The sequence below is a fragment of the Calonectris borealis genome, chromosome 12 (assembly GCF_964195595.1).
Source record: "Calonectris borealis chromosome 12, bCalBor7.hap1.2, whole genome shotgun sequence".
NCBI lineage: Eukaryota > Metazoa > Chordata > Aves > Procellariiformes > Procellariidae > Calonectris > Calonectris borealis.
The window spans coordinates 13,396,761-13,419,458 of record NC_134323.1 but is presented as its reverse complement, the minus strand read 5'-3'; the positions used below and the strand labels follow the sequence as shown (position 1 = coordinate 13,419,458).

The following is a 22,698-nucleotide window of genomic DNA, read 5'->3' as shown; positions in this document are numbered from 1 at the left end:
ACAAACGACTTTTCTGCAACTGGGGCAGTACAGAGAAAACAGAACGTGAATGAAATTCCATAATTTTAAAATGTCTTTTCTGAACAGCTGTCCATGCTTTCCTCTACCCATTTAAAGGGCAAACCTGAAGAACCTAAAAATGCCAAAAACCTGAAAAGAACCTGAAGCGCCAGATTTTACTGCTGTACTTACTGCACACAGCATGTCCCACACCACAGATGTATAAAACGCACGCTAGTGCAATAGCAGAAAATCACAAGCGAATTTAGCATGAATTAATGCCGTCAGTACTTCATAAACTGAACTAAGGAGAAATCAAACCTCCCGCTGCAGGGACCACTGGCTGCCATGGCCACAAGCGAACGCCTGGTGGCACTCGATCCCAGCTCTCCGGCAAGGGCCGCTTCCACCGCGCCTCGGCCTCCTACTCACACATCTGGTTTTTCTATTGACTTCTCCCTCTGTTCTCTGCTATGTCAGCTCACACGAACATCTTATTCTGTTCAATAAAATCAATAATTCCAGAAAGTTAACTCAATCAGTTTCATGCTTTAACACTGACTTCACAAAAATACGCAGACCTTTCCAGAAGCCAGAAACGCTACAAAGCCTGAATTTATGAAGAAAAAAGCAGTGATCTTGTTCACGCAGGAGTTTTGAAGGGCATAAAGGGCAGGGAGATAGCTTCGGGGAAAGGATGCAAGCTCCAGATGTCTCCTTTATTCAAACGTCTGTCCTGATCACCCTACTTGGGGCATGTTTGCCTGTTTGCCAGAAAGAGTCAAATACTAAATCCTGCTAGTTTGTCATATGACATTGAAATCTGTTTTTGATGATAAAGATGTCCAACCCTGCTTCTTTAGAATATTTTTTCTTCCAAACCAAACTGCAACTACTAATCAGGATTTTCTCAAGCAACACCAAATAATTTTTATTTTCAGTGACTCTTGTAAAACTGTTGGGTTTTGCCTTGAATGAGTATATTTGTGTATGAACACATGCATGTCCACTAGTCATTATTTGTGCATTATTTTTATATTATAACCATGCAGCAAAACTTTCCCAAGAAGTCATACAAACAAACCAGCAAAAAAAAGTACCAGGAACCTTTCAGTGACCGCCTAAATGTTGACAGTATTCACAGAAATCACTTGTCACACAATTACAGATTAATGGCTTCATGAAAGTCAAAGACTCCTTGCAAGTGGATTTAATTCAGTATTTGTAATCAGTAATTTAATCAGCCTTCATCTTCTGTCCTACTACTACTCTTCTAGACAGATTACCGTAACTCTGCTGATCCACCAGCTCTGCAAATCTCAGTGTGCAGTATGGTAGGAGAGGCAGGCTCTGCCTTCGGGACCCAAAACAATGCTGACTGCAGATCTTCAGGATGAACTCAAGCTGGTCAGTCACAAAGAATAGGAGAAAACACCTATACCAGTTTAAAATCTGTTTATAATATTTTACTGGGGTAAGGTTATGATAAAGGTTTACAGCAGAGTAAGTGATTGTGCACACTGGCAATCTGCTGTGCCTCCCACAGTATCTTCAGCAGCTGCTTCTCAGTCCACCACCTCTCCTGGTCACTCCTTTCTCACTCCTACAACCAGCTCCAGCCTCACTCTCTTCCTCCCTCTCTGCACAGTGGCAGCTGTGATGTCGCCCCTGTTCTGCAAAAAGCCTGGTGCTCCTTATTTCATGTCATCCCCAACACCAAATAACCACATACAAGCTGTGCTGGACTACGCTGACACCACACTGATTGAGAGCCTCCGCAGAGCCAGCCTCCCTTAGGAACAAGCAGAATGACCCAGCTGAAATGCACAGACCTCTGAGCACCTATACAACTGATATTGGCAGCACTACGACAACGGACTTGGCAGCAGCCACCACCTCTCCAATCCCACTTCAATCACTCCTTAATTACTTTTCTCCCATGCTACAGACTGAGCTCTCGCATCCATGTCATACCTGATTCTCCAAACACAACGTTCTGCCTGATGCTCTGCCATTGCCAGCAACAGTTTGCAATGCACTCACAGCAGGAGGGTTGGGAGCCCCAGCACTCCCACTGCACTCCCTACCACTACCACCCCTCCCTTTGAATGCCTGGTGACTTTGCAAAACCTTGCGTAAGAATATGCCCCAAAACAGCTCCCTGATAGCAAGCAAATCCTGCTAGGATGAGGAGAGAGAAGGAAAGAGAAAGACAGCAGCACATGAATTTATAGGTCAAAAACAGGAGAGAAAAAAAGAAATTATTTCTCCCTCTCATCCAAAAAGTTATGTTATATACAAGTAGCAAATTGTAGCAAATTCTCTGTAAGCAGAGGTTAGCCTGAGGGACGCAGCTTCCTCATTCCTCAGCAGCAGCTGAGGCACCTCAGCCTGTTCAGCTCAAACATCTGTTCCCCTGACGCACGTGGGTCCCATCCTGCTGCCATCTGCTCCCACAGATGCTGTGTACAACACAGCCAGCAACCAGGGCTCTGCCAGCAAACCACACACTGACCGCAGGGCCCATCCTGCCAGGCCTCCTTCTCCTTTAGAGAACCAGAGCGCATTTCGCCAATACGTGCAGCTGGCAATAGCCGAGGATTTCTTCCTAAAACTGCAGTCCTGGCAGACTGTCGAGCAGAAGTGACAACCTGAAGCCTCCACCCAGGTCAGCAGGTCCTGCACCACTTGCAGGCAGCCCTGCTTGCACAGCCTTGGCCTGCTCAAAGGGCAGCAAGGGAAAGTTTTGTGCACCTTCCCAGACCAGCCAGCATGAATGTCAGTGAAGTTGCCACTGTGATTTACCATGCTTTGGTGTACAGCAGAGTAGGAGGCTTCCTGGTTGAGAAATTACTGTTTGAACAGGAGGAAGGATGGATAGAGATTATACGAGTACGTATCACAGCTGGGGAGAGTACGAAGCTCTCCTCTGTACCACTCAGTTGGGTAAGAGCCATCCACATGGATACTGAAACTTCCCAAATGTCATTGCTAACTACTCCAGCTTTGGTTGCCTGACGATTTCCCAAACCTGGAGTATTTTGCCATTGCAAACATGGGGAGCAAGCAGACCCAAGCTGTGCACTGCCCTCCTAACAGTACCATGCTTGAGAACGACATGAACTCTGCAATTGCAGCCAGGTAAGGATCCAGAGCAGCAAAACCCACAACCTTTGTGACCAATGCAGCCCGGACAAGAGTCAGAAACATGCCCAGTTCTGTTGCCTTCTAGTACTCAACAGCAACCGACAGCAGAAGCAGAAGGCAGGGCTAGCAGGGAGCCACCGAGAAAGTCAACCGTGCAAAAGAGCTGGCATCAAGGAACACACCTAGAAAGCTAGCAGAGGGCTAGACCCAGGGCAGTCAGAAATACCAGGCAGCAGAGCTATATCTCATGCTGACACAAAATCATTATCTCATTCTGTTGATTTGGCAGTGACCACTTGTCACCTGACTGAGTAATCATGTCTTGAACAGACTCAGGTCTGTCTCTCAGTACCTGCATGGATCTGGCAAAACTGCTCATCAAGCCAGGCAGATTGCTTTGAGCAAGTAAGCCTTTACTGAAGAGCCGTAAAAAGTGTTAGAACATAGCCATCCTCCTCATCTTCCTTTACTAAAAGCTTTGAGTTAGCTAGAAAAATTAAGTGATTCTCTTCAATCCTGGTAAAACAATCTCCACAATTAATTCCTTCCTATAAATAGATGATTAAGCATGAACCCTAATCATAACTGGGTTTCTTGGATTTTGTCACAACATCTGGATTTTTTTGGGATGTTGATGCAAGTACTTGACAAGCAGGCAAGGCATTCTATGGGCAGTGCTGTGTATAATCCATCTTTTGTCACATACATTACTTCTGAGTGAACTGGAAGCACCACATGGCCTTCCAAGAGAAGGATATCTGGCAGAACATTAAATGGTCACCAAACAGGCCTAGGCAAAGCCGACTGCCTTTGATGTAGACAAATTTCAGGAGGAAATTTGTGACTTACAAACAACATGCACTAATAAAGCCTGTATGCAAGAGCAGAACTCTGGGCTCGTATCCTAGCTGTGACACAGACTTCCCTTTTCATCTCAGGTACGTCATGTAGGCACAGAGTTTTGCTTTTACAAATCAAGTGTTCAAATTGGGACTCCCTTCTGAAAGGTTATCTGGCCATTGTCTTCCCCTTCATGTACCATAGCAACCATATACACTTCCCTAAAGCTTTCATCCTTAAATAACCCTTGCGATGATGTGGGGAAGATCTGCAAAGACTTTTAATTAAAACACCTTCCCCTGCACATATTTACAGCTCTCCATGATGTATATAGTATTATTCCTATTGCAATTAACAGAGAACTCATAGCATAAGCCATGAGTAGAACCTGCATTTCATAGGTCACTGTGAGCAAGAGTAATGGGTAACACAGTTAATGTACACATCTGGAAGTTAAAATTACCATGTCAGGCTTTTAAAATCTGTGGCATAGCCAAAAAGAGTATTTATTGCATGCAGAAAACACTGGTGAGAAATAAAGCACAGGTTTTATTTTTATGAGATGCTAAATGTATGACCAACATACCTCATGTGGCTCCACATGGGATGGAAAAAGACTTACATTTAGTCAAGGGACTCAAGTTTCAGTGCCTTTTCATTACTTCAATTCTGCCTCTAAGAAACATGTTTATTTTAGCCATTCATACTACTTACATCAGACCTTTATTGTAGCTGCCCAAATTAGCCCATTTTAGACTACAACAAATAATCCACACTCAGCTGTTTTCTTGCATAGTTCTAAGATTAGCTTTTTAAATTTCTATCCACCTCTGATGTTTTTAGTCACCAGGTTCAGAGGCCCTCTGGTTCAAATCCTTTACAGCACAGGAAAGGACTCATGAAACACACTCACCTCTAGTTAACATTTCCTTTGACCACAGAAAGCTCATCCCAGGAGAGTTCTGAAGAGCCCGAAGAACAGCTGAACAGTTGGACAAGCTTTCATTTCCATGACAGCAGCTGTTTGGGCTAACGTCCAAGGGATCAGCCTTGGAAGCATTCGCATGTAGAATTTAAACTTAAGAGCTGACACACTTCAAATGGGGCTAAATTGGACTCCAATTAGGTAGAGAGCGAAAAGTAACATGCACAACCAAGGTTCTACACTGTACGTGTTTAAGCAGTGCATTTTATTTCGATGCTTCCCAAAGTTACCTAGAATTGCATCACTATAAACAGAACCTAATTCTAGTCGTCACTGAAGTGATAGGAGCTGTGGCTGCATAAGCTACTAAAAAGAATCGCTATGACATGCCCCTAACACACAGCAACACAGGCACTGTTTACAGGATACTCGTCTCAGAGACTTGCTTACAGCAGGCAGTATTAAAGAGGCAATGTCTCAAAACTTTTCTTTCTTGCTAGGAAAGGAGAGGCCTTCTCACACCAGCGTTCATATGAAGCCAAATAATGAGCAAATTTTAGTCCAGAATTGCTATAGACTTTAGTTTAAGTCTCTGGACTTAGGGCTAGCAAAAACCCTGAATGAACATTATACCTTATTTATTTATTGTTGGGCCTCTGAAATATCTATATTAACCCCAAAGGAGATGGAAGAGACTGAACTCCAGGGTAGTTAAACTGATAGCACCAAGTTCCTGAAGGAAAACTGAACTGTACGTCCACCGATTCTCAGAAACAGCACAAAATGCTAAGCACCTTCAATGGCCCAGGGAAGCATCCTTGCAATTCACACGTTGGGTATAAGAGTATTGTTAACATGCCGCCTTTAGAAGCTAAAGTCTTCCTGAGGCTTCCTTGCTTTCTGAAGAATGACAGGACATTCATAAAGAGGATACCTGCCTGAGTCATTGTTAAGCACCCAGAACGTGCAGAAATTGAAGTTTACGGAGTCCCTCTCGTCTCCTCACTGCAATGAACTAGCAATCTTCTCTAGGTCCCTTATCAGATGAAGTATTTTGAGTGCAGACCCAAACTTCTGCCCACCCACATGTGCTAATGCACATTCAGTGGCTGTTGGATTCTCTTAACCCTGAGAGACTTTCCAGTACTCATATGGAGAGAAAGGGACTAGCGCTGATTACATTCCTCCTCAAGCAGAGGAGATGAAATAGTAATCAGACTGTGACTATCAGTCCACTGTGATTTTCCTGCCCTCTTCCGAGCACTGCACAACTACTTAATCATACAGGGATAAGGCTCTTACTGAACGCTGTGATTTCATTATACCCAGATGTTCAGCTGCCCATTTCCCCACAGGCAGGACAGTCTGCAAAGAGTCAACATTGTCCATAGGACTGTGGAACATATATATTGCTCTAAACGCCTCTGATCTGAACAAGGCTCCATTGCTATGAGAGCACAGTTTCACATTATAATCTTTGGACAAATGTTAGATCACAGCACCGTATATTGCAAGCACCAAATAAAGATTTGAAAGCTGGGTTATAGGACCCTGAAGATATGTTTATCATAGAAATGCTGGTGGAAGCTTAATTATAGTGATACTACTATATGCTGCTCTGCTAGGCAACCTATTTAAGTCCCTTCAATAATGTTTTGCTGTAATGGGAACAGTTCAAGCTGCAATAGCAGGTCTGCGACATAGAAAACATCATAGCAGTTGATCTTATTCCTTCCAATGCACTCATTTTAATAGTTTTTTTCCTGCTGCTCCACCTATCAGTTGCCCTTATCTCTAGAAAGTACAATTGCCTTTTTTCTGCCATTTCCAGTTAGTTATGATTTTCAGATTCAGCTTAGAGGAGCCTCACTCAATCTAAAATAAGCATATCTTTTTCACATATCTCATTTATTTGAGGAAACTGAAGGGTTCTTATTGAATGCTGAGCATGTGATTGCACTGCACGCAAGTAACTCTTTTCTGCTAGGTAATAAAGAGCTGCAACGCCTATCCTACCAAGAAGCCTGAGAAAATGAAATACCCACTAGATATTTCCACAGAAGTAGCCAAAGGAAGGAAGACAGTATGAGTGGGGGTCACCTAGAGAAACAGTTTTCCCAGCCCTGGCATCAGATAGTGGGATGTCAAAAAAAAGAATGAGAGGCATCTCCTCTTAGAACACAGTCTGGACTTGCTCTGCTTCATGTTTGTTTCCCTTCATCCTACTTTCCCAAACTAGGAACTGTTCCCTCCATCCATGTTCCCACACACATTTCTCCTCGCTTACACCCCTACCTTTTCCAAACAAGATCCCAAACCCATCTTCTTGTCACACCTTTACCCACCCAAACTATTCTCTCACTCACGCTTCCCTACATCTTTACAAATAATACCATGAGGTTCCTACCTAAATTCATAAAATCCTATCTGCCTTGTTTTTCTACAATTCTATTTCATGTCACCTAACTCAAGAAAGAGACACTTTCTACAACTGAAGATAGGGCAATAGACCCTACAGGGAAATCAAGCCCACTTTGTCTACATAAAATTCACAAGTGCCAGTGACAGCAGTACCTCCTGTAAAAGAATTGAGCATCATAGCACAAATCTGACCTGCAAAGAACAGATCTATTCATTGTCAATCAGCTTTAAGGTTCAGATTGACTCATCTTCAATGGCAAGACATGATCTAAGCCAATCTGCATACAAACGCTATTATCAATTGTCTGCCATTTATCCTCAGCCTCTAATACCATGTTTAAATATTGACATTTTGCCTAATCCCATCTCTAGCTACAGCTTCCCTAGGGTTCTGATTTTTCTTATGAGTAATCCTGTATTTCATGTAACAGCCTAATGATCTGTCAAATAATGGTAGATTATTTGCTCAATTAATTGATTATTTTTTAATAAAGCATTCTAAAGCATAGGTAATGATTGTAGGCCTATATTTCTCTAAGGAAAAAATAAGGTCGGATCACTTGAATTTTTCTTAACTTAACAAAACAGAGTAAAAATACATTATTCATATGACAGCTTTATATTGTCTTGTGTCTCGTTACATCCTCTTTTTTTGCATTAGCAATTAATTCCATTCAATGGCAGGAAGATAATTTTCATAAACTGATATCTTCGATAAGAATTTCTGAGTGAATTAACTAGGCTTGGCTGTCTTTACGTAATAAAACCTGAAATATTAAATGTCAGACGTAAAGGTATACTTTTACTGTACCTTGCATAAGCTTCTAAAGTCACATGCAAGCCCACATAAATAATGGCAGTGAAGTACCCGGGTTCCCTATATCTCGCACACATTTCATCCATGCAGATTACAAGACCTTCTAGGGAAACACCACGCAGTTCCCAAATCCAAGTTCATGTACAGCCTGCCTAAGAGCCACTTCAGGATAGACAGACTCTGTAAATAACTTCTCAGCAACATATCCCTTTCCATCAATAGAAGGAGTGCTCTTCTCTACTCTCTCTCATCTTGGAGCTCCTGCCCCACAGGCTTACATCTGCAGTAATTTAAATGCAACGGGATATTGGTTTCTAGTAAGTGTAAGATCTACATCAAGTCCTTCACATGGGGCAACTAAAGGGAAAAGAAAGAAAGATCATGTACAAAAAACCCTAAGTGAGTGAGACACATTTTCATTTTGTTGTCAGTTCACATTGTCAGAAACAAAATGATTTTGAAAGCAACAGAAAATCAGTGTAATAACACTGTCCTCAGCATGGCTTTGAAATCCATTTATGGGAGCCCCACCGGTAAAGCACATACATAACTACAACTGAAGCTGTATTTAGCTCCAGACTAAACACCATCAAGAAGCAATGTGTTAAATAATGCATTTCCCTAGTGCTTTTTACTGAATATGTGATCATTTCAAGCATTAAATTTATTGTTTGATAACACATTCTAGTAGCTTCACAGCCAACGTGCATACACTTTTTGAAGATTTCAGTGCACCCTGAGAAGCTATCACTAATACATAAAATTTCCACTATGGGAGAGTTTCGGATGCACTCTCCCTGCTTCACTTGGGACTTAAACTAAACTCCAAAGAACTAGCAGTATTCAGGGAAACAAGGGCCTTGATGCTGCACCAACACCGCAGTCTCATGGACTCTACAATTTAGGAAGGTTTCCCCACTGGACTCTGGGCAACAACCATGTTGTAGTCCACATTCTTACTCATCAGGTGGCTGCACTAGAAGAGTGAGCAAGCGACAACTATGGTCAGTCTGCTATCTTTGTCACTGCAAGGAATGTTATCTCAACATATATAAAACATAAACAAGGGCTTCCTATCTTTTTATAGCATGCACCAACTCTCTTCATACCTTTCTTCTTTCTCAGAGACAGTCTCTCTATATATTCACAGATATTTTTTTCTTTTTGACTTGAATATGAAGCCCCATCACTGAATCTTTTATCAGTATTTTCCATGCCAGATGCACATGTGTGTCAGCTGGCATTGGCTTTCATGTTGCCAAAATGACAGTAAATCAACAAAAAGCAGCAGTTAGAGTGGTGATACCAGTTATTTTCTGGACAGTTATCATGGGAATATCTTTGTCAATTTAATATGACATTTCAGAGCAGAGTGGAGACATGTTCTTCCATTTTAAAGTGTGGTCACTGGAAACTGGCTAGATAAATGGACATTGCACTCTCTGTATTTATTTTTTCTCTGTTATTAATGTTTGTTGTATTTACAAGACAAGAAATGCATTTTCTTTGTCAGGACAGCAAATGCATCTGGAACTTCAAAATCCACATGTTCTCTTTCCTTCTTAAACCTTGGGAGTTTACAACCAATCTTTCCAGTGGTACAATCTGCTACAATTGCTCCATAGCAATTATCTCAAAATTTGGTGGTAGAGATCATATAGAATCATTTATATATATATAAAAAAATAAATAAATCTTTTCAATGGTGAGATTTAATAGCTATTTGGTTTTGGTCTTGACTCTTACTTTAGTACTAAAATAAGTGTTATCTTCATTTTGGCCATAGATATTACTTAGAAGATTGACATGCAATGAATTATTACGTAGAAAATACCAAAGTCTACCACTGTATAAATAACTTCTTCTGAACACAACAGGATTTACATTTCCTTGTGCATCAGCTAAACTTGATCTTTGTTCATTCACCACATGGCAGTTGCAGCTAAAATACAGCAGATGGCACCAAAATCAGTTTACTATTGACATTACTGCTGCCGATTTCCCCTAAATACTGCCAGAATCTTGTATGCCTTAACTTCAAACGAGTTGAACCTGGAGTTTTACATTATCCATAGTGAGCACGGATACAAAGAAATAACCAACAGACATAGATGAACACACTATCTTAACTTTTGGAACCTAATTTGGTAAAATGCAGTAGTTCTTGGTGTGTCACTGTAAAAACCCTTACAGTTACTTGGGTGGTATCAACAATCCAAGTGCCCCAGAATAAGCAAGAGTCAACCTTCTCAATATATTCCAAAGCCTGAATAATTGTGTTGTTTGTTTTTTTTTTAAAAAAAAAACACACACAAAAAAACCCTGGCTCTCAGACTCATTTACAGTGTCTCACACAGTATCTAGAAGCAGAAGGCAGCACAGGTTGAGTCCTTTTCTTCTGTAATGATGGGTTGAGCGAAGGTGACTTACTCTCAGAAATAATAAAATGGGCTCTTGAGTGTTTTTTTGGTGCAGGCAGGGAATACCGCGAGGTAGTTTTAGATTAGTTTGGAAATCAGCAGTTCAAACTACAATTTTATTTATTTTTGTTCTCTCTGTATTCTCATATTCTTAAACACAGGTAACCACTAGTGGAAAAGACAATGATGCTGACTGGGGATGCTGACTGAAGGCATCACTCACAAGCCTGTACTCAGCTGCAGCCACCACCAGAACACACAGCCTGGCGAAATACCAGGGGAGGCAACGGGGAGAGAAAACAGAAGGGACAAAATTTCTGACCACATCCCTCACATCTTCATTGTTGGACCATTTTCTGTTCTACCAAGACAACCATCCTTACACTTCCAAGACCAAAGGCCTTTTACAATAGCTAAAATATTATTAGTGGTAGTGAAAAACCTAAAGTGAAGGAGAGGATAGAGGATTTGACCTCATTAGTTTTCCTCACAGTCAAGCTTCATCTGTTGGGAAGAGATCCAGGTAAGGCATTGGAATCAAATTCATGCTACAGAACAGAAATGCATGAGTAAATGCCATATTATTGGTGCCTTATGCTCCTAGTCGTGTCAACACTAGATCATATCCTTGCTTCTGATACCGGATGATCTGGAAGGAAAAATACAGGCATCTGGGACAACAGCTTATTTTTCCTAGTGCACTTGCTTACATCTGCTTACATTCAGCAGATCTGAAAAGCTAACTGCTGGATCATACAGAAAAAAAAGAGGCATGTAGCCAAAAATTCCAGAAATGAAGTAATCTTTTAACAAACCATGACAACAAGGCTCAATTTTGAAGACTATTAGGGTAAATGGAATACTTCATTTACAGTATTCAACAGCTGCTCATCTTCAGACACGTTGTAGACCTCTGAAACAAAGTAGGATTGGAACTAATTGACACTAAGGTCAGAATCTGCACACTGTGTTCACGTATATACTTTAATCTTTAATGACAGCTACTTACTGATAAGAACTTTCAACAATCTGAATGAAGGAGTCCCTAAAATACTAACCCATTCCAAATAACAAAGTACAAAGCATATAGTGGAATTAAAAAAAAAAGTTAATTTTCAAGCTAACAATGAAAAAGGCAAAAAAACCCCAATAAAGCCCAGTTGCTTGCTTTGGCCTCTGTTTGACAGTCAGTACATTTTCAGTTAAGCTTGGAGCAAATTTGGATTAATAGTAAAGCCATGCTCATCTGGCCAGCTTGTAATGTAAAGTAATGACAGGAAAAGCGGTGGAGACACAACTCAGGTGCATGTGTTCATACCATTTCATTTTTTCTATTGGGTTTTTGATAAAGGTCAATTGTCCTTTTAAGTACTAAGGAATACAAAAGTGTCCTTCGTGATTACAAGTCACTAATCCAAGCAGCCACGGCTTCCTTCCCCTTCAATTCCTTTCTGTTTTCTCCACTGATACTTAATCATAATTTCCCACTTCAGACAGAAGCCAGTTCTAATGGCTTTTGCTCACATATACCCGAGAGTGGTCATTCACAACTGCTCCTTCATAATTTTATCCACAATTTTGAGAATATCTTGCTTTGTCAAAAGGATACGCAAAGGCTGACTAGAAATTGAGGCAGCTGATCTCTTAAATGTGGTCTCACTCACTAACCTTTCAAGTGCTGCAGCAACCCATCTGATTTCTTTTTGATATCTTTTTACTAGTTTGTGCCACTCTATTATTCGCTCTTTCCACTGCGTTAAACACCATGCCCAAGCTGTCGGAGACAAAATTTTATCCTAAATCCCAGTACAATCTTTTTGTATTGTAAAACCCTCTGGGTCCATTCCTTTTTCTTTGCTTTGCTCTGTTCCTTTTGTCCCCAAGCCCGTCTCACATTTCTTGCAAATGAATTGCATAAGCCACTTAACTGCCCTGGTTTCCACCTTTCCAAATCATTTATCTTCTCTTTCCTAGCAAGTAAACTTCTTTGCTCTTGAGGTTTTAAATTAATTGCCAGTTTGCTTATCCTACTACACATTTATTTCTACAGGTTAGAACTATTAAACAAGAGAGTATGTTACATCTTTACTTTAACCATTAATAGTTTATAAAAAAAATATGTCTCACTTCATAAGTGGTGCCAGTCTGTCAGGATACAGGGAGAAACACAACCTGGAGGTTGCTGATACTTCTTTTTTAATCCGTTTCATATAAAATCTGGCTGCATTTGAGTCATCCTCTGTGCAAGTTCTTTTCTGTCACCGGTTTCTGCTTCTCACAGCAATTCCTCTCATGCAGGAGCCTCATCATTACAGAAGACGGAGCATTACTTCCAGGGCCTTATTTTACCCTCACTTTTCATGCACAATGCCAGTGAAACATGGTTTGAGTTGCACACGGGTTTCATGAGCCTGAGGATACGTCCCCAAGCATTTTGATCTCCAGTCTGCATCTCTTCCTATTATGAAAAACGTTCCCAGTTCCAGTGAGGAAGTTTGCACTTTTGCGTATTTATAAATTTTTTACCATCTTCCAGAGGTCCTACAGATTCACAAACACTTCATAAATAAAATAGTAATAAAATGCAGAGATACCGGTTTGTGTATTCATTGGTAAAACACAAAAGACAATGAATTACAGGGTTTGTACCTCGCCAAGGTGCACTAAGTATTTCTTGCTAGTACACAACACTTTCAGAAAGATAAAATCAATTTGGGGTCACATATATAGTTTCTTTTGCTGCCACACTGGCTTTTTCTCATTTGTACTTTTGTTTTAGGTTAACAAATGCATTGCTAGATTCATATGCTTGCCTACACTAACAATACTATACGGTATGCCTTTTTTCCCCAAGAGCTCTCTATCAAAAGCCTCTTTTAAAAAAATTACTGATAGTAAATGGCAAATACTTTAGTGTCCAGCCGTAAAAAATAAGAAATAAATCATAAAACTCCTAACCTCCACAAGGGTTACACTCACCACAATCTTTTAAATAGTCAAGAAACTACTTTGTAGTATGAAACTTTCTTTCATTTTACTTTTCTCCTTCCCCATGACATCTGACGCACACAAGTGGGGCTCTGCATCTTTGCCAAGTTCTGCCTGTACAGGACGTGACCTCTGCATCGAGGAACCAGCTTTCAAGTATGGTCCCCCCCGAGACCACAGATCCACTTGCCTTAGGAACAGGTATCAGTGTTTTATGGGACTACAAGTGGATCTCATCATCCAAACGCAGGATTTTTAGCACCGAGTGGGATACCTATGTCAAAGAGTGGGCCTACAACATACAAAATGTTTTCTAGTATTCTGACATGCAGAATTACTATTATTACTGGTGGTAGTGGTGTTACCTAATTTTAAATGCTGTGTATGACATAATTCAGTTTTTCTTTTTATATATTTATGTATATTTATAGTCATGTATCTCCAGGGACACATATGTTATTATTTGTTAGTAATCCATTGGCCATCTTTAATTCCAAAAGTACCATTAGAATTTATGATAAATTCATACAAGGACTCATGGAAATAAACACTGAGACTCTGCATTCACTGTCAGATGCTTTAAGGTCCTTGGAAGGTCAACACAAAATAAATTGCATAATTAACTATAAATTTAATTAAGGAGTCATAGAATGAGAGGGAAAAGAACACTGAGATCAAATTTTCCATTCTACATCAGTTGGCATCAGGAAGACTGAAATCACAGACAGACACAGTTGGCTTTTCAACAACAATCTTGGACCCAATTATTTCCTAGCGCATACATACATATTTAAAAAAAATATATGTACAGAAGGCTACAACAGGATAATTCACCATCTTCCTCAAAGTCTGCAAGCAGGTGAATAAATAAGAAACTAAATCTGGCCCCATTCCAAAGCCTACGAGCATCTTTTGTTCCACAGAAAAAGAGAGTTGGTAGTTTTAAAAATCAGAAAAATAGCCTCTGAGAATTTGGGCATGACATAAAATTCCTACAGAATACTGTCTTGACATAGCAACTATAGAAACAGAATGAAGAGCCTCTTCACTCTGGATCTCGTTTCTTTACATGGCATGTTAAAGAACGCAACTTCTGCCTTTGGGCTTTGGTGCTGCTGTAAAATATTTTTATTGATATGTTTCATCTGTATTAATAATTTAAAATTATCTTTCCTCTTGACAGATTTTATGCCTAAAGAACTAAATTACTTGATTTAAACCTCTAGAAAATATTTTTCAAAATAAATTTACCTGTCCTATAAAAGCTAGCTGAAAAATGTTACACAGTAACTTTACATATTTAAAATTCCATCCTTTTCATTAAAACAGCTTTTAGCACAGAGGAATTTCCTTTTGATAGTAATTCTACAATATGCCCAAGCTCAAAAAATCTTTAGGATTTTGCTGGGAATTCATTTTACTTTGATCATATTTAAATCCATTGCTTGAAAACTGCTAACCTGAAAACTGGAAACTATCTTCACCCTAAGATTTCTTAGAAATATGATTTAGTGAATATTAAATAAACAAATGAATTTAAAAACCTAACCACCCATCCTAACCCTTCAGGAATTCCATTCACAACAGATCCCAAAACCATAATCGGTTTCAGTGCTTCCCATTACACCTGCTTGAAAGACAGCATAAAAATGGAAAAAAAAACAATGAAAATGAGAAGAGGAAAATGTGGGCACTCGTACAAGAGACTGGTACAATCCAAAAGTATCACATGCAGACTGGCCTGAACAAAGGGAATTATACAGCAGTTGTGCTAATTCCAAGCTACAACATGTATATAATATCTCAGACTCTCCCATTTAAAATAAAGTAAAATCCTTGCCTACATGAGGCTAATCCTGCTCACTATACTCATGCAAGTAGCTCCATAGGCAGTGAAACAATTTCTTGCATAAGGCAAATAGGAGTTGCCTTGAACCTGAAATCAGCCAGAACTGCTCCTCTTCCATTTAAATTCAGCAGCGAGTGGGCTCATGAACTGTAAGCACAGTACTTAACATCAAACAATTTACATTGCAACAACATCAAAAAATATATATTGCTTATAGTTATATTGAAATTTAAAAGGGTCTTTACTTCCAGAAATGAGCTCAGTGTGAAACTGGTTATTTAACAGAAAAAAGACTTTCTAAAACCCTCTTCAGAAGGGGCTCAAGGTCATCTAAGCAGGTTCCAATACAAACACAACGTACCTCTCCTGTGAGAATAAGAAACTGAAGCTGAGTCAAAAAATCACTTAAGAAAAGTGATATGCAAAAAGTAGCTATCTGGATTCCTGCCCTCCTTCTACTGAAGTGATTATTCCCCTCAATTCAGCACTTGAGAGACCACATCTGGAGCATTATGGGCACCTTTGGGCTCCCCAATACAAGACAGACGTTGATACACCAGAGCCAGCCCAGTCAACCAAGATAATTAGGGGACTGGAGTGTCTCTGTATGAGGAGAGACTGACCATATCGGATGCTTCAACCTGGAGAAGGCTTAAGGGGATCCCACTGCTGCCTTCAACTACATATCAGGAGGATAGACAGAAGATGGAGACAGACTCTCTCCAGAGATACAATGATAAGAGGCAATGGATACATGTTACAACACAGACAACGAGGATTAGATATAAGGAAAAAATTTTCACCATGAGGATAGTTATCACGGGAATAGGGGCCAGAGAGGTTTCAGTCTCCCACCTTGGAGATACCCATGACTGAAGTGGACAAGGCTCTGGACAACCTCCTCTAACTGGATCTGCTTTTAGTCAGAGGATGAACAAGGTGACCTCCAGAAGCCCCTTCCAACCTACGCTGTTCCACAGCTCTGTGAGATCAATGGGAAAGGTCTTCAATTGAATGATGGGAGCAAGGACAGAAAAATAATCAGTGCACAAATTTATGCCTACAAATATCAAGTTTGTACTGCTGCTCCATTCTTTAATGGAAAATGATGTTAAATATATCTGAAAAACACTTCCAAAAATTTTGAGGCTTTTCACAAAAATTAAGTTGAAAATAAAGTTAGGCATTAAGACTCTCCATGCAAAAATTACTGTCTTTTTTCATATTTTAAGTAAATTTTTGAGTAAGCAGAATGAACATCTGGGGTTTTTTTTCAAAAGAGAATAATTTGAAAAATTTTCCTTCAAAGGATTCTTTTTATTACATTTCAGAACACTGCAAGCTGTGAAAGCATAAGATGCTTCCTATCAAATTCCAGTCCCTCTTTTCCTGACCTCTTTTGCTTTCAGCAGCAAGCACAGATTTATACAGCCTGGTCCACTACACAGGGGAAACTCCCAGCAAGATATTACCTTAGCCCAGGGCCTGGTGTAATCAGCTTGCCCAGAAATGGCAGAGCACTGGGAATGCCCAGCACTTCTGGCACTGCTGGTCTAGCACAGGTGCAGGGCTAGCTGAGCTGGCGTAAGACCTGGCCAAGTAATGTGAAGGCAAATGTATCTGCATGCATTTGGTGATGAGACTCCTACAGCAGCTAGCACTGATGAAATCTCACTGCTACTAGATCAATACTATTACCACCAACAAGGCACAAAATTTTCTACACAGAAAATACTTTCCTGTTCCCATAAACAACAATTAATCAATTTTGCTTATCCTGAGGCCTTTTATCTAAGACTAATTGTATAATCCAACTGACATTTATTTCATTACCACCTTTTCTATAAAAAAAAAGATGTGATGAACAGTAACCCCCAAACGTCTCATTACTAATACATAAAAATTCTCAGTCAAGAAGAGATCTCATTATAGCAATAAAATCTATTTTACCTTACAAAAATTGGCTGTCACAAAAAGTCCACGCAGGTAGCATAGCAGCTATCACACTTAAGCATCCGTTCGGCACTGAGCTCCAAGAATCTCAAATGAAACCACAGGAGATGGTCAGCTGAGTTGAGGAAGCCTGCCACTTCAGCAGACTGCACTATCGGTACAGTTTTATAATGAAGTCCCTAGATTGAAGAAAATGAAAAATCATCCAAGAATAAAATTATCTTCAGCAAGGGTTTCTCACTGATTTTCCCTTAACAGTAAATTGGGAAACACCCACTGAGGATGGCAACTTTGTACAGTTCCATCCATAAGGAATGCCATTCTGAACCTTACCTAAATGTACTTGAGCTTCTAGTCAGTCAGGCTCCCTATTTCTAAAGACTAGGAAAAAACTTTCTTGAGAAAGTGACAGAACTCAGACTGGACACACAGGCCATAAACCACCAGAGATAGATGCTGCTTTGGTCCTCCTTGTTTTGTGATGTTATGAGAAAGAGAAGCTAACCCAATGTAAATAGATATGAGCAGCAGAAACTCTGTATATTTTTTATCTTTGTTCCAGCTCTCCCAAATACAGTCCATAAGCAAACTCCTACATAATAAATTATTTGTTTGTGGAAAATTTTCTATAATATGAATCTATTTTACCAAAAAAGAAAAGCAGATGCAACAAAAAGAAACAAATAACAATGTAAACTACCCATAATATCATCCTGACACAACACAGCACTGCTGAGGCACTACACTAAGTGTGCAAATGAGAGTCTGGCCTGAATTCCGCAACACATCCAGGTTTCATTCAGGTGCACAACTGAATGAGAAAAACAGGAATCCCTAAAAGCTGAAAAACACACAGGATAAAAAGGTAGAAAACTGCCCCATCTCCATACACATGTGATGCAGATTTGGAAATTAGTGGGGTGAGCAAAACCTACAACATTTAAGTAGATTCAAGATGAGCATGCTGAGTACTGATAAGTACCAAGAAAGTTACCGTTAACTTTTTCTGCAGGCTTTGTCAGATCATATGTTGTACATTGTGTTGTCTGACCCCGAAACAAATGTTCTCTGTCTCAGAAGAAGTTCCAATTCCTACTGGAGATAAAGGACAAGACTGTCACAGAAAGGGGTCTAAAGCCAGGCTGAGATAGGGATTTTTTTCAGAATTACCAAATGCTAAGCAATTCCCCTGCATTCAAAGGCCTCTATATTTTCCACAGTTTGTCAGCTTATGTAATAGTCTAAGTGTAGATTTTCCAGTCAAACATAAGACTCCAAGTCTGTCAGGATTAAAGTTAATACTGATACTACAGGTAAACGTAAGGTGCCATTTGGGAAAGATGCCATCACCAAAATTTGCAGAAGTGCTAAACATTAGAAATTCCTGAAATGTGAAGTGGAGAAAATATTTTAATATCCTTAAGTACAGCGTTACATGCGTACATGACTCTTCACATGCAGAATGAGGCCAAGGGGGCACATACCCAGAAAAACAACACACAGAAAATCAGCTTTTCTGATGCATATATAGATTCACACCTTCACGACGTAACTAAACAACAAAGAGCCTTAAAACGAAGCCATACGGTTTCCATTTATTGAAATGATAGAGAAGGAGTCTTTCAAGGAGTCAAATATTCTGAGGGGTTGAAGAAATTAATCACAAGATAACTTTTGCAGCAGCATTTTGAGAGATTTTAGGGTAGAGATGCGTTAATTAAGAACCAAGGTACTATAGCTTTAGCAAAAGGTACAGGTATCTCTGAGCCATAATGAAATGTACTTGTAAATTTCCAGTAAACCTTCATTTCAACCGCCTTAGACTCATTTAATGCTTGTCTGGATTTAAAAAGAAAAGAAAAAAGAAAAAAGGTGATCAATGACAGCAGGAAACTCTTTACAGAAAGACCAGAGAATTCACAAGCTTTACATCCACCCCAAACTTCATTATAACTCTGAATCCATCACTACTGAACCAAAGAGAAATTAAACAGCCTAGATATTGATGGTAAAGTTGTTCCAATGTGAGAGAACTTGCTCACCGGACTACAAAGCCACCCAGGGGCAGAGAAGTAAAGAAGGCTGCCTACGTACTCGTGGAGCATCCATTCCCATTTCCCTCACTCACAAACAATACCAGTGGGACCACTCTGCAAGTGCCTGCAGGGCTAATGCATGCACAGGAGAAAGAAATTGCCAATATAACTTGGTTCCAAAAAAAAGTTCCAAACTGCTGACAGGATATGCCAAAAAAGGCCTTATTTCTTACATTCTTTACCTAAGCAGCTAATGACGTGCTTTTCTTAGAGGTAAACAACCAATTATGAAAGCTTATATGCTTCAGTACCCGCTGCAAACCTATCGTCTTTGGCTCTAGCACTCACAAGGAGAAATGCTTCCAAGATCCCTGGTAAGAAGTAGATCTTACGATTGTAAAGTGGTTTTAGCTCTTACTTGGACTACATTTTTCTCCTGGCCCCCATCCAGCCACAGCGAGTTATTTCCTCTGCACTGCTCAGATAATCCCGTCCATCCCCACGGGTTTACCCCCAGGCAGTCCCCTCCCTTTTAACCGAAGTGCCGGGCTGGACTCGGCTTTCAAGAGCCGTTATCCGCCTACAGCTCCTTATCCAAGCTACAAATCCCCGCAGCGTCCCCAACGATTTCCTTCCTTTTCCCCAGGGACTGCAGAGGGAGGGGAAGCAGCGGAGCCGGGGTTGCTCCAGGCCCCGGGAGCTCAGGAGACCCCCCGGCCGGGTCAGGCCCCCACATATGTGCAGCCCCGAGCACCCCGCGAGTGGCCCGGCCCGCCGCGCGGCCTGCGCCGGCCCCGCCGCCTCCGGGCCCCGCTCCCCCGCACCCCGGGGGCCCCGCTCCCCTCAGGCCGGGCCGCCGCCCGCGCCCCGCCGGGCTGCCCCGGCTCCGACCCTCCTCGCCGCGGCCGGAGGCAGGGCAGGGGAGGGGGAGCTCCGGCCGGCCCCCGCGGGGCGGAGGTCACCCGCCTCCCCCCGCCCTCCGCCCATGGGCGCCGGCTCTGTCCAGCCGCGGCCGCCGCTCCGGCCCCGCACGCAGGAGGAGGCGGCGGGGCGCGTCTCACGGCGGCGGCTGCTCCCGCCTCGCCGCCCGCTGCCGCCCGCCAGCCGCCGGAGAGCCGCGGTGGAGGCGCATGGAGACAACGGCCGCCGCTGTGTGCTGGGGTAAGGCGCGCTGAGGCGGCGGGAGCCGCGCCGGGCGCCCGCCCCTGCCGCGGAGGGCAGCGGGGTCCCGGCGGGGCGGGGGGCGGCCCGCAGCCAGGCAGGACTCTGCCCCGGGGGCGCCGCGGGGCGGGCGGCGGCGGCGTGCCGCGGCGGGGGAGGGTTTCCGCGGAAACTTTCTGTCCCTCGGGCACCCCCTCCCAAGGAAGAAAAAGCACCCCCGCCGGGCCGGGCCCCGCTCGCCGGGCCGCTCAGCGCGGTGCGGAGCGGTGCTGTGCGGGGAAGCACCAGAGTCGGGGGGGACAACCCGCCGAGGAAGCCCGGCGGCGAGGTGCCGGCTGGAGGAGCAGAAGCCGGGACCATCCCCGTGGCACAGGGCACGGGGGACAGCGTGCTTCATCTGGATGTAAATACAGCCTAGGGAAAACACTGTACAAATGCTGTATGACATCCGACTGACTATCAGGGGCTCATATTTTAGGTGCAACTGCAGGAGCAAACAAGCCCATCTTTTAAGAAATCTAAACATTGTGTTATTTAGGACATGTTTTACTTGTGTGCATTTTATTGCCTGCAGGTATGAATCTTTGAAGTGCAAGTTATAAATATTAAAGCTTAAATGCATAGGGGGAGTGTGTGTATCAAATTTTAGAATAAATTTATTCCAACCCAGTTTGACACACACGTGCCTAATGTATTCAAGATGCACTTAAACAAATTAGGAAACAGTTATTTTGTTTTACAATGGTAGGTGCCTGTTTCAGAGACTGGTGAATGACTTAACAACAATAATTAGCATAATTATATAACACATTCTTGTTTATACATGGATTTTTGAATCCAAGAGGCATTAAAGTCATATATACTACCATTTCCTGGAAATACGAAGCAATGACTTGTTTGGTTTTTTCGCCCCCATTCAAGCTACATCTGTGTGTATATTCAGAGTCTGAAACACGTAATCCTGCCCCAGAGAGAGTGGGTACACGTTAACCACACAATGTGTCTTCAACAGACATCTGGTTGCAAAACAAAGACAAACTGCTATTAAGGACCTTTTTTTTCCATTTTTCCCTCCTTAGTTCTTTTCTTCCATCTTCCTCTCATCTCTGGAAGCTCCATCCGTATTGGAATAGGCAGCAATTATTCCAATCTCTGTAAGTAGTCTCTTTTTTTTTAAACTGCATTAATGGCATGCCTTGCAGTCATGTACAGCTGTAGGAATATTATCTTTAAAGTCCTCTAGCAGATAAACATCAATCCATTAAAAAGCAAATAGCTTCCTGACTAAGAAAACAACTGAGTTAACAGAAATTGACTTAACCTTGTGATCTTTATACATACAAAACTCTCAGAAATGAGTGAGAGAATTGTCTGAAATAGAGGACCATAAAATTTAGTGTCAGGTACAAGTACAATATTTCCTTTTTATAAAAAAAAAATCCTCCTTTTCAGCATTTTCTCCCACAACAACAAATTAGCACATAGTTGCTAAAACTGTTTTACAAATTGAGCACACTGACATCAGTCAAAATTTATCATTTCGGCACTCACTAATGAAAGAAATGTCGCTAAAAATTACTTCCAATCATTGAAATAAAACAATTCCTGACATTTGACTTCCTTCTATTCTCCCTTTTATGACTGACTTTTGTAGTTATTACATGAAAGTTTTTTGAAAAGGACATTATAGGAGCCAATTCTGCCCATGTTACTGATCCTATTTTGGCAGAAAACCACATGTATGCAGGGAAGCAGAGTAGCATATCCGATCTCTTAGATGAAAGAATGCATAATGATAAAAATATATGCACAACAATTAAAATAACGAAGATATCTCTCAGAGCAAGTGCTGCAGCTCAAGAAAAGCCATGCTGAAATGTTGTAACTACATTATGACTTCGGTAACAACTTTCAAGCTAAGATGCCCACCATGGGTAAGAAATCATGTGATTAAACCTTAAGCTTAAAGAACAGGCAAGCAGTAATCTTATTTACTTTGGAACATACATAAAGGAACAACAAAGTCGGGCAGCTACTATCATTCGCGGACTAGAAATACTATCAAGCTTAATGTTTGCTGCCACAACCTACCAACTTGGAGAAATTATTCATAGTGCAAAGACCAGCTTCTGTCAACACTA

General features: G+C 41.4%; 1 protein-coding gene and 1 long non-coding RNA gene across 5 annotated transcripts in view; one reads left to right on the top strand and one right to left on the bottom strand.

Moving 5' to 3' along the window:
* Window positions 1-22,698, bottom strand: part of LOC142087322 (uncharacterized) — a 43,770-nt gene that overhangs the window by 4,303 nt on the left and 16,769 nt on the right. The gene's annotated exons all lie outside the window — the stretch shown is intronic.
* The window catches only part of BEAN1 (brain expressed associated with NEDD4 1), a 64,297-nt gene continuing 61,948 nt past the window's right edge, over window positions 20,350-22,698 (top strand). For 2 of the 4 annotated variants that reach the window (XM_075161445.1, XM_075161446.1), the window contains exons 1-2: window positions 21,636-21,711; window positions 22,399-22,491. In XM_075161445.1, the coding sequence (XP_075017546.1) occupies window positions 22,479-22,491 (13 nt within the window). In that variant the 5' untranslated portion in view covers window positions 21,636-21,711; window positions 22,399-22,478. Of the gene's footprint in view, window positions 20,558-21,635; window positions 21,712-22,398; window positions 22,492-22,698 lie in introns of those variants that run through there. The other 2 variants (XM_075161444.1, XM_075161447.1) reach the window with 2 other exon arrangements.